Raw genomic sequence first — 12,373 nt, forward strand, 5'->3', positions numbered from 1 at the left:
TGTGCTTAAGACCTTTAATTAATGGGCTGTTAATGAACATGATCCACTTTGAAACAATCCCTTTGACAATCTGATCTTTACTATCCACAGTTTAGGGTTCAAGGCATGTCAGTGGAACCTAGAAAGATTAAGATAGTACACCACAAGTATTCAGGCAGTTATCTGAGCACTTGTCTTAGCACCTCTGAAAGAGCTTCAAGTGAGTTAGGAATATATTTTCAGGTTATTCTCAGTGTTTTTATTTTCCCTCTTAGAGTTAACATTTGTATTTGTCTTTTTTTTGCTAGGAACTTCATTGTTCCTTCAGGTACCATTATTGCTGTTGCCAGCCAACATGACTGATGTTACAGCATGGTTTGGTCTGTAAGGAGTCAGCAGCACTGAAGTTCACAGACCTGCTTTAGTTATTAAGTGGTTGCATCAACATGATCTCAACTTCTTGGAAGCCAGAACTTTGGCTCTTTGGAAGTGATGCACAATCAAAAAGACAATTCTGGTCTCTTTCCTGTTGATAGTGGAAGAGAGCCACATGCTGCTGGGACAGCTCAAGCTAAGCTGGCTTTGCAGCTTCAACAGGCACGAACCTTCCATCTGCAAGTAGAGGCTAGATAGCTTGATGTCCTTCAAGGCACCTGGCAATCAGCATTGGGCAAGGCAGCTTGTATTCCATACCAGGGCAGATCAAAGAATAAACAGAGATCAGAGTCAGTATTTCTGATAGCTGCTAGTAGACATCTTGAAATCCCTTTGCCAGGATAGGGGCAAGTTCAATTTAAAAGTTTTTGTCTTCAGAGATGTTATTCACAAGGTTCATACCCCCATCTCCTATAAAGGCAGTAGTGCTGAACCATAAAAACAATATCAAAGATGATGGAGAAGACACCCAGGCCAAACTTGGTTGGATCTCCAAAGATTAATTTCCATTCATCTGTCAAACACAAGATTAGAGTGTTATGACTAAGAGGTTAGTCTTATCTTGAGACTACAAGATGATAGACATATTAAAGAAGTTCGTGTTTGTTACCCAGACTACTTAAACACTCCTTGAGACTGACCTGTACAGCTTGTGCAAAGCTAATAACTGTTCCTGTGGTTTCTTCAGAATAGCTAAGTATTTTTCAATCTCTAAGCAAAATAGACTTTTAGTCTTAGCATAAAGACAGCTACCCACGCTGTAGCATAAGTCTCCCAAGATAACCTACAGGGTTTTTGCTTTGTAATGAAGTTCTCCCACCCCATTAAGCCCCCACCAGTTCAGTTCCAGCCTTACCATTGTTGTATGACTGCAAAAACATCTGCAGGAGGCTGAAGGTTCCACCAGTGAAGTCTAGTAATACATTTCCAATGCTCCATCCCTCAGTACTCTTCCGACGGAAATTCATGTATGCCTGAGGGCATAATGAGAAGTTTAATGTGTTGTAGTACCTGTTTGTTCAGCACCTAGCCAGGACTAAGACCACACAGGACTCTGCTTTCTACTGTGGTATCATGTTAGTTAGTGGAAGTCTTGTTCCAGTCTTCAAATGAGGTAAAGATACTCCAATTTGGAAAGAAAGCTCACAGTTGATGTCTATGTTCACTTGGGCTTTTTCTTAGTTGGGATACCTCTTAGTACCCTGAGCAATCCCAAAAAGTAAACATTTTGAGATATACAGAAGACTTAATTGTTAAACTATATAGGAGCTTTATACTGTTTTTTCTGTGAAAAACTAATAAATAACCATTGCTGGTTTAGTCTAGTCAGACCTTTGAGAACGTACTTCAGGCTTAGAGTGACAGTAACATAGCATAGAACGAGAAAAGTTCAGGCTTACCTGTGGAAAATATTTTATCAACGTGACTGCTAACTTGATGTAAGAGAAGCAAAATAAGAACTGTAGCCATGTCATCTCCTCAGCTGCAGCAAGAAACAGTGTTGTAAATGTGAAGATCCATGCAAGTGCCAGTAGTCCAACAACAACTTTGGATACTTTCTGGTCTGCTCTCTGAAAGAGAAGTGCAGATATACTTGGACCAATCTAGGCCCTATGTCCCCAGGCACATTGTAAGGTATCGAATATGCTCAGTACTATGCAAGGTTAGTCCTCACCCATTGTTGTACCAGTTAGGTACATACCACAAGGAAACTTGAAGCAATCAGCTGCAGGTTTGCAAAAGCTTATGTACAATATTCAAAAGCATTTGTTCAGAATACTATTGTCCATAAGCAAGTGGAAAAAAATATTGCTGCAGTATTTTTTGAAGATTTATGATGTCTATGATTCAGTGCCACATCTGTAACAATCTCCTGAGTTTAGTCTGAAGTTATCAACACAAATGCAAAAGGCTGCTGAGCTGAGACCATTATGGTAAAAGTCATAGTTGTCTCCCTGTTCTTTACTAGAAAAGACTATCACACTCATTGTTGATAAATATGCTATTAGAGTTTTGGGTTTAGCATTATCAGAGGAAGTATTTATTTCTGTTTTGGGTTGCTATCTAGAACAAACGATCTGTTCAGATCAGAGGTTTTACAATGAGCACCTGACTTAACAATCAGTCTCACCTGAGAAGGGAGTGGGAATTATAAATAGGCCTTTGCAGCTGTTTCAGGTAAGAAAAAGTGGGGAGGTGGAGAGAAAATGCTACCCACTAAATACATCTGCACTCAAAAGCTGAATATTTGAGTTGTAAGGAATCACTAAGGACATCTCCTGGCTCAAGGCATCTTCAAAAGGTGAGGAAACAGAAAGCATGTATGAGCATTTGTACTGTGTAGAACTGTAATCCATGTGCTGGCTAGAAATCTGTTCGAAAACTTTATGAACTTGGCTGTTTACCTTAGTTATTTTGAGTCTAAGGAGTCTACTTATAAGCTCAGAACATCCATGAGGCTGAAGTACCAAAGCTTACTGGAGCAGCTATTAGCTCAAGAAAGATAAGGCAGCTGGACTGTGATGCCTGGCTTCTAGAAAAGTCAAGGAACAGAGAAGCAGTGAAGATGACTTCAGGGCCCAAAAGGAGTGGATCTGAGCACAGTGAGAGGTGAGGCATCCAGCAGAGGGAGCTCTGCCAGAGCTACCAGGTCAGGCCAGCACTGAGACATACCTCATAGATGCAACACTGAATTATGATGAGGAGTGTCAGAGCTACTGCATGGAGGCTGAAGAAAACATCATTGATAGCCACAGGGTTCACTCCACTGGGATAACTGAGTAAGAATTCCTCCTAAGCATAAGGTAAACCAAAACAGGCTAAGTGTTATAACTCCCTTATGTAGACACCCACGCCCCCTAAAAATATTAGGGAAAATTGTGCTTACCTTAATTAAAGGAATCCAGAAGAGTCCAACATTAAACACGCTGTATGCTATGAAGCCAGTAAGGTTTAATGCAATGTAGTCAAAGCTTAGTCCGACAACGCTAGAGAAGGAAAGAGAATTAAAAAAAAAAAGTAGGAGAAATGAGAGCGTTATAGGCAGCTCCAGGGATGGCTTATCCTTAGAACATGCTGACTGATAGGCAATTTTTGATGCAAGCCAAAGCTGTAGGCATTCTGACAACATGATGTGGAGTTTCTTGGGAAGGAAGGTGAAATATCCTTCATATGCCATTCACAACAGTTCTCACTGCCAAGTTTGTTGCTGCTGTTTAACTTCACCCTTCCATGAGCTCAGCCAGCCTGATAAAGCCATGCCAGCCTAAATCCGTAGCAGTAGTGCATCTTTGCCAAAGTGAATGCTTTAGTTTTCATGTATGATAACCTTTCTACTTGCAGTCGTTTAGGTTAAGGGGAGCTAGTCTAATGATAACACTACAAGGAGCTGTCTGATAAGCAGCTCACAAGGTAAGTCAACTGTGAAGGTGTCAGCACAAGTGGCTTGGTCAGGTGATATACAACATAACACCAAAGGGAACGCAGAAAGCATCCTCCATCAGTAGTTATTACTGGATGCCAAACCTTAGCATTAGGTGTCTGTAGAATGTAAGTAAATTCCTCTGACCTGCACATACAAAAAGTGCACTGGGGCTGCATTTATTCAGGCCTTGTTTTTGCCCTGCTTCTCCTCCTGCCCCAGTTTTTCCATACATAATTCACAAGAACCAAGGTGGATGAAAGTGAGACCAGGAATATTGTTCTCGGATGCGCTTAAGGGACTTGAAAACACATCTTAAGTCTCCTTACCTTTTTCGTCGCCAGTTCTCAAACAGTTGAGGATAGAAGGAGATAGACCAAGCCAGGAAATAGATCCAGCCAATCACTTCATCAGCATATTTCACTATGATGCTGTGAATCACTTGAAATTGAATCCTAGGTCTGAAGGTTAATGCAAACAGAGTTATTTTCTCTGCTCACACTTATTTTCAGGACCATTTGCCTTGTTCTGCTTTGAGAAAAAACAGAACTGAGGCATGGAGACAAGATAAAGATTCAGTGTTGGTTTCAGTTGAGTTTTTCCTCCCTTTCTTTAGTGTCCCTGTTAAGTTTTAAACATCTGCCATTCAACCTAGCCTTTTCTTCCTGTTCCACTCTTCATTTCTATTATTATTATTCAAAAAGGTCATCTCATGCCTATGGCTTCCAGTGTCATAGCACGGGGTCTGTTATGCAAGAGCAGTTTCACTTTTCATGCCCTGCCAGCAAAGCCTCATGATCAGGCCTGTCCTGTTGATCACTTCACAAATATGGTTACCTCTGCAATTCCTGCGAGTCTTAAAAAGAGAAGTGAAATGAGGAAGTAATACAGGAGTAGCCTGTTGATGAGTAGCATCTGGACAAGGAAATACAATCCAGTTTTCTCCATCTTGCTAGACTGTTTTCCTGTTAGAGAGGACTAGCATTGGTGAACAGATGGCTCCGCTAACTAGGGAGGAAAACACCTGCATCTCCTGACAAGGATGTGGGTACTCAGCTGTACAAGGCTATTAGTACTCCAGAACAAGCTCTGGACAGTAAGAATATAAGAATAGCATCCATGTAGACATTGACAACCAAATGCTTCCTGGATCAGGACACGTAGTTTTGAAACTTTGGAGAAGGGCTATTAAAACCAGACTAAGGAGCCATAAGAGGTCACAGTCATCTAGATATAAGTTTAAAATACCAAGATTACCATTCTGCTTCCATACTTTATGTTTATCTGAATACCTCGGGGATTACTGGAGGGTCACTACATCTTCTCAATTATATACTGTCCATGTCCCAGCAACTACTTAACTATAGGGAGGAAATAATTACGCCAGAGTTTATGAAGCAGTAGGATACTAAGTAGAATTAAAAACCAGTTTCTCACCCAGTTAAGTTGAAATTACTGGTACAAAGATAAACTGTTATTTGTCCAACATCATCTGCTTTCACTTGGAAGTCTGCCTCAGTGTGACCTGCAGGCAAATGCACCTGCAAGGCAAAGTGGAGGGAAGAAAGGAGAGTTGCACCATACCAGCTCTAGGCTTTTGCATAAGGTCAGCAGTCTATTCTGTCACTTACTTTGTCAGGTAGTTCAACAATGGTGCTGTGTTTTGATGAGTGTGTAATATTAAGAGTTATCACCAGTGTCTCATTTAATGGAGCCCTGAAAAGACAGACGAGCCAAGTTAGACTGGTGCCTGAGTTCACAAAGATTGCTTCAGGGCTGTGGGAAAGTATCTACTAACTCCACACAGCTGCAGCAAATGTAGTGGGCAGTCCATACACAACAGTACAGTACCTATGTAGTACTCAGAGGAACACCAACACCAGATTGTTAGCACTATACTATTTCTTTTAACTGAAAAAGCAACTGGCATTAAACAGTTACATACCCACATTTTGCCTCCCTGTACCCCACACAAATGGCAGAGAAGAGCATTACAGCAAAATCCTACAATGGTAGGATTCTGGGGACTAAGAGGGGCAGAAATGATGGACATGTACTGGGGTGATGACAGGCAGAAGTCATGGGCATGATGCAAGATTAAAAACAAACAAGTAAAATAGCCCTGCAAAGCTTTCCCCCAGAGCTCCACTAAGCATTTGTCCAGGAGGTTTAGCTGCACAGCAGTACGTAGATTATCATAAGGTTCAAATGCCTGTACTTGTCCATGAAGGAGATCACAGTACCACATACTACTTTGCAGAATTAAGAGTTCTGGACTGTTGCAGCCATGTCTTGCTATTTTCCCCTTCGTCACAATTCTTACACTGAGATCCCAAAGGTAGGGGTGTGTGTGAAGGGAACAGTCAGATGACAAAGTCTAAGTATTTAATGCTTCTTTCCTGGCAAGAGGCTGACAACAAAAACACAGCTAAGCAGTGCATTGTATTAAACAATATGACTAAGATGCATCAGCTGCTACTCTGGGGTAGCTGCCTTTCTTTGCTAGAAAGTGAGCTCTGCTTGCTTGGTAATTTTTTGAGATCTTTCTAAGAAGTGCAAGTTCCTCTCAAGCATCAGTTTTTAGAAATAGAGAAGCTGCAGGTTCACATATGGGAGACAGTTCAATAAGCTAATACAAGATAGACAGTATAAAATGTTTTTTCCTGCTTGACTTCCCATAAAAATGGCATGGGATATTACCAGAGACCAACTATACAAGGCCATTTCAGAGACTGCTGCACTGTCTTGGTCCAAACTGGTACTAAGTGATTTACTGGTCTAGAAGTAGCCAGTCACACACAGGTAGAAGTCCCTCTGTATAAAAAAAGTTAACCAAGTTTGCAGGGAAATTTAACTATATAACTACGTTTTACCCTCTTGTTATTCCCTATTTCAAAGGGAAAACAAAGTTGTAACCATGATTTTACCTCAGAGATATCGTGACATTTGTTGAACTTCCATTTTCTAACAAAACCACTTCTGGGACAGACAATACAATGACTCCATCTGGGAGGAAATAAACAAAAATTTGTCCATTACTACCTGGAGTGTCAGATTAAAAACAGAAAACAACACAACGCCAGTACACTTTCACCAAACAGCAAAGGGAGTACAGCTTATTTCAAGGGAACTAAACAACCTAAAAGGAGAACTAAGTAACCGCCACTTGAACAAGTTACAAGGAAGCAATTTAAATATTTGATTTGCAGCAAGAGTTGGTGCCAAGACAAAGCTATAGAATACTTAAAACTCGCTACTTGTTTCTTGATACAATCCCAGCAACTTGGAAGTCACAATACTCAAAATTTAAAGTTACTGCTTGAGTGACAAATTCTTCATGTCCCCAGATGTTTCAAATAATGTATATTTACAATTATAATACTTCAAGAATCACAAGTGCCTTGCTATAGTGGTCAGATGCATTGCTGTTATAGGGCACGCTTTGCAACAGTACAGCTATGGTATAGCGTGTCATGTTTTGAGAGGGGGTCATATTACAACGCCAATACAATTGACATCAAAACCATAAACCAGTCGTGCATCATCAATTTTGGAATCCAAGTCTTTTCCTATATTTTAGTTAAAAGTTTAAAAAGTTTTTTAGTTTAAAGGTCAAAAATGACAGACAAGAACAACAAATCTATTTAAGACCAGAAAAAGAGCAATAGAGGTTGTCCTGATTTTTTTTTTTATTATTTTTAATATTGTGTTTAGTAATGGACACCCTATTTTGTCTCCTGAACTGTAGGGTTCAAGAAAGCTAGAACTGAAATAATGAACTGGAAATACATGGGCTGGATACAGTGAAGTAGCAAACGCCAGCAGTTAGCCTCTGAGGTAAGAATAACTGTGAATCCCTACACTGCCAGGATCCTCACATAACAGTTTTGAGTACTGTCTACCTTCTGAAAGCAGACATATTTGGAAAGAAGTGGAAAATATTTTCTTTATAAGAATCAAATATGAAAGCTGCTTCTTGCAGGAAGTTACATAGGCATTATCTGCAGTGACGAGCATCTTTCTTGTTACCTTATATTACACAGCATTCTTAAGAAGTTATTTAAATGCAGGAGAGCTCCCTAGTTCATCCCTGACTGTACCAGTCAGTATTTAACCTCCTTCAACTGAGGGGAGTGTCTGCACTCTCCTAGTGCTCCATCACTAGAGTGCCTCAGCATGAGCACATGAAGTCAAAGACAGCATGTGAAAGAAGAGCTGATGGGCAACATGGCACAGATCTCCCCAGAGGATGACTAGGGATACTGAGGAGCTACCCTTGTTCACCTCTTACCACTCTGGAGCTGGTCTGCAGGCCCAAGCAGGGATGACCAAACACCACCACTCCCCAGCAGCACAGGCATGAGGTACAGTAGAGGAGGGAACAGATATCTCATCCTCATGGTGGCAGAGCTGCAGAAAAAACGAGAAGGCCTTGCTCAGGTTCTACAAACTTTAAGAGGGTACCAGCCTGCTCCCCACTGCAAAATGGCTCCCTCCTCAGCACCACAGCCCCTGGCCCAGCCTAGCTGAAGGGCCCTCAGCACCCTCCAAAGGACACTGGGCTTTCAGCCTCTGTCTGCCCACGCTCCCCTGACAAAGCCTTCCCCCCTCAAAGCTTATCCTGCTCCTGCCACTCTGCTACCGTCCCCTGAGGTATCCCCCCCCTTTGCAGGACTACAAATCTCAGCAACCACTGCGCCCCCCCACCCTCCCCACCTGTAGCAGAAGGGGCGCGGTGCACGCTGGGACTTGTAGTCCCCAACACTCTCCCCTCAGAAGGTACGGTGAGGCAGCGCCATCCCACACCTTAGGGCACGCTAATACCAAGGAAGCGGCACTAAGAGGAAAAAAAACACCTACCTCCTCTCAACACTGCAACTCCGTCCCACACACCCCGAGCTCTTCCCTTTTCAGCTCCTCACGTGAGGCGGCCGCCTATCGCCTCCCCGCCTAACGCCCCCTTCGCGCGTGTGCGCCGCTGTGGCCGCCCGGAGGCGCCATCTTGGGTGTGGCAGAGCGGGGCGGGCGCCGGGCTGGGGCCGGCGGCTCTGTGAGGAGGGGTCGCTGAGGGCCGGGGAGGGGGGACTCGGTGCTTCAGCTGCTCGCTGGAGTTTTGTTCCAAGTTGCAAAGGTCGCTGGGGAGGGCTGGGGAAGGGATGGTTTTGCCACTCTCAAGATGGAGGGGCATTGCTCAAGTGCTGAAGGGAGACATTTTCAGTCAGAGGGCAGAGTCCAGGCTCTCTCTCGGCCCAGTTTGGCCACTCACCCCAGTCCCTGCATGCTGCTGGAGCAGTAGCCTGTGGTGTTTGTGCCCTCTCGGGGCAGGTGCTCCTTCAAAGGCAGCGAGGAAAAACATAAGGGCTCAACACAGTGGATGTTGGTCAGAGTACCGCCTAGAGAGACTAGAGTGTGTGAGGGAGGTGAAGGCAACTCGCCAGGGCCATGGCGGGCAGCGAGGCATCCTGCGTGCTGGGCATAGACCTGGGCACGACATCTGTTAAGGCTGCCCTGCTGGTAGGGACAGAGCGAGGGCATGTGGTGGCAGAGAGCTGCTCCAGGGAGACACAGGCATACACCAGCAGCCTGGAAGCTGGACCGCAGGTAAGGGGTGGCAGAAAGCACTGCCGGCGGTTTCAGGATAGCAGCATTGCCTTGTAGCAGTTGGGTTGTCTTGCTATGTTATGTTGATTTTGACGGATTTCTTGTTTGGTTGGTTTTTTGGTTGTTTGGGCTTGTTTTGTGTGTGTGCGTAGAGTGACAGAGATGGTTGCTATGTGTGTCTGGATGTCTGAAATGGGAATTAAAATGCTATCTGGTTTCTGTTCAAGAAAGCCAAGTAAAGCTGACTGTTTTAAGAAAGACACAGCTTTTGAAAAGCTGCTGGTTAAGTACTCAAATAGTCATGTCAAATTAGGATAGTAGTGGAGTCAATGGGTTTGTTAGATGAATAATAACTCTTAGGAACTCGTTCCCTCTTTTCTTACCTCATTTCAAAATGGAGGCAGCTGCCAGGAACATTCTGTAAGTGGCACCACTGAGTCAAACTAATTGCCACTGCTGGAGCCTCCCACGCTTCTGAGATGGCAGCCCAAGCTCAACTTTCTCTTCTGAGAACGTACAGACCTGCAGAAAGTCTGCTTGTGCTTCCATTGTGGCCTCAGAGATGTCACAAGACAATCTAAAACTATTCTTCCACGAACAATGCCTTTGTCTTTGATGCTGTCAGTTCAGGAAACAGCAACCACTTGCCAACTTAAAGGGTATGTTGCACTTTAACGTGAGATGGAATCATAACTGGAAATTCCCTGTGGAAATAACCAGGAATGTATATTCCTGTTAAAGGGCTTTAGGTTCATTATGTTGTTCAATCAAATAAAGAATGAATCAAAATCATAAACATTATGTATCAACATTCCTGTGGCCTAGTATTGTAGTGTTTCCAGGGACTCATTTCTGAGCGAAGATACTGGACAGGCCAATGCTTCTCCCTACAGTCACATTTATGCAGCTAGAAGTACACATGCCCACAACAGTTCACAGCTATGTGTAGGATATATGTAAATACTTTTGCTTATAATCTTTATTCTGGTCTGTCAAAGTGGTCTGAATTTTCAAAAGGGTGAAAGCTGTAATGCAGCTTATCTTGTGGCAGGGCTTGGTCAGTTTACTGAGTAGATCTATGTAGTTTGCTTGGCAATTCTGGGAAAAGAGTATCTAGAAATGAAGTATCAGCATCATCCAAGTCAACAGTGTGTAGAGGCTTTAGGAGGTTGTGAGACTTTAGGAGGTTGTGAGACATGAATCTGCATGCAACTGAGAACATGTGGATAATCCTCCGTGGAAAAAAAAAAAGAGCAATGCAGAAGTTGAACTAATGAAAGTATGTGGTGAGTGTTAATGGATTTTTTAAAAGGTGTGTTTGAGTAGTGTCTTAAGAAAATAAGTCAAGGATTATACGGCCTTCAGCCTAAGATGCTGTTATTTATTCTCAACATGCTAGTATTGTTTTGGGGGTTTTGTGTGTGTTGTGTTCTGTTGGTTTTTTTGCAAACTTTCTTTCAATTTAGTAGTGAATGTTACTGTAATGCATGTTATTTACCTAAATGAATTCTGTTCTTCACTTCTGACTAGAGTAGCCTTGTTTAATAAATACAGTGAGTCCTAATGGCTTCATCTTGGTATAATGCTTCATGATTACAGGGAATGGAGCAGAATGTCCAGAGAATAATAACAGCACTGAACGAATGCCTTGCTGCTCTACCTCAGCAGCAGCTTCAAAGAGTCAGTCACATTGGAATTTCAGGGCAAATGCACGGGATTGTATTTTGGAAAAGAGATCAAGGTAACATTAATTTTTTGGCATTCCTGTTTAGAGTACCATGATACAGAAAAATAAATCTTCAGCACTGAAGTGATCTGTAGGAAACTGCTGCATGTTCACCTTGATCTTCTGTAAAACAGAATTAACAAGATTATCTTGTGTGTCAATTTTGCTTTAATTACTGGAATTTCAGCTACTGACAGTAGTTAACCATGTTGTTTACACATATCAGTTGAAGGATTTGGTCTTGTGAGATCCCTGCAGAGTGAGCACAGTTAATAGTATGAAGGAGGAATTACATATCTGTGGCTTGTCTATTGTTTGTCCATCATATGCTATCTGCTGCCAGTTGAAAGAACTTCCGGAGACCATGTGAATTCCTTTTTTCTTAAATGTTACTCACCTCATAAAGCACTTAACTACTTGGTGTCCAGTATCTCAATACCTTCCAGTGATTCTGCAGTAGTAGTATTAGCAGTTCTATGTATGCCTTGAAAAATAAGCTGTACTTGATCTTTATGTTAGAATGTGTACAGCAGTAGCTATCCAGTAATGAACATTGCTATGCTAATCTGACACGCTGTTTGAAAGTACAGTAAGAGGAAAAAATGACGTTCAGTAAAATATTATTTCAGTCTTTTGTTGTTATCTTTTATGAAAATCTCAAAGCATTTTTTTCTAGTAAGTTGTAGACTGGCATGTTGCATTCATCTTGCCTGCTTGTGCTTCTGTTAGGAGCTGAAAAGGATTGTGGTCTTGATTCTGAATATGCAGCTGCTTGTAGACTGAAGGGCCAAGACCTCAGAAACAAAGTCAGCCACAGTAAGGTAGTCACATGGAGCTTGATTGTGACAGTGAAGATGTTTGAAAAATTCAAGCCTTGGATTTCTAGCTCTGTGAGATAGGTATGGATTCTTTTCTTGGCTAAGCTGACGTAAACCTTCTAAAGTCCAAGGTTCAGGTTTCAAAATGTGGTTCTGTGTTTTTTTTCTCTTTACCTTACGGTGTGCACATCTGAGCAATTATACAGATCTTAAAATAATAATAAAAGTTACAGATTAAGCAAAGATTTATTGTAAACTGCAGAATAGATTTTCCAGAAGTGCTGGTCACTGCCTATCAAAAGTTTTCGGGGTCTTAATTGCTTAAAGAGACACAGGGCTATTCATTACTGGCTGTAATTTTACCTTAAACACAAAAATGATTGCAAAGAAAGA

The 12,373-nt window shown here is 42.2% G+C and overlaps 2 protein-coding genes across 4 annotated transcripts in view; one reads left to right on the top strand and one right to left on the bottom strand.

Annotated features, from left to right (window-relative positions):
* CTNS (cystinosin, lysosomal cystine transporter) lies at window positions 1-8,843 on the bottom strand. Its single transcript, XM_040532812.1, has 11 exons — window positions 8,696-8,843; window positions 8,127-8,245; window positions 6,763-6,841; window positions 5,467-5,551; window positions 5,273-5,376; window positions 4,165-4,296; window positions 3,302-3,401; window positions 3,088-3,207; window positions 1,815-1,985; window positions 1,271-1,388; window positions 1-928 (listed from the first exon to the last, which is right to left on the bottom strand). Exons 2-11 carry the CDS (start codon window positions 8,233-8,235, stop codon window positions 798-800), a joined length of 1,149 nt encoding a protein of 382 aa, XP_040388746.1. The 5' UTR covers window positions 8,236-8,245; window positions 8,696-8,843; the 3' UTR covers window positions 1-797.
* SHPK (sedoheptulokinase) overlaps window positions 2,045-12,373 on the top strand; it is a 16,299-nt gene continuing 5,970 nt past the window's right edge. Inside the window, exons 1-3 of one of the 3 annotated variants that reach the window (XM_040532797.1) lie at window positions 2,045-2,716; window positions 7,584-7,672; window positions 11,036-11,177. In XM_040532797.1, the coding sequence (XP_040388731.1) occupies window positions 11,039-11,177 (139 nt within the window). In that variant the 5' untranslated portion in view covers window positions 2,045-2,716; window positions 7,584-7,672; window positions 11,036-11,038. Of the gene's footprint in view, window positions 2,717-7,583; window positions 7,673-8,848; window positions 9,437-9,470; window positions 10,096-11,035; window positions 11,178-12,373 lie in introns of those variants that run through there. The other 2 variants (XM_040532796.1, XM_040532798.1) reach the window with 2 other exon arrangements.

Source organism: Cygnus olor, chromosome 20, assembly GCF_009769625.2.
Source record: "Cygnus olor isolate bCygOlo1 chromosome 20, bCygOlo1.pri.v2, whole genome shotgun sequence".
NCBI lineage: Eukaryota > Metazoa > Chordata > Aves > Anseriformes > Anatidae > Cygnus > Cygnus olor.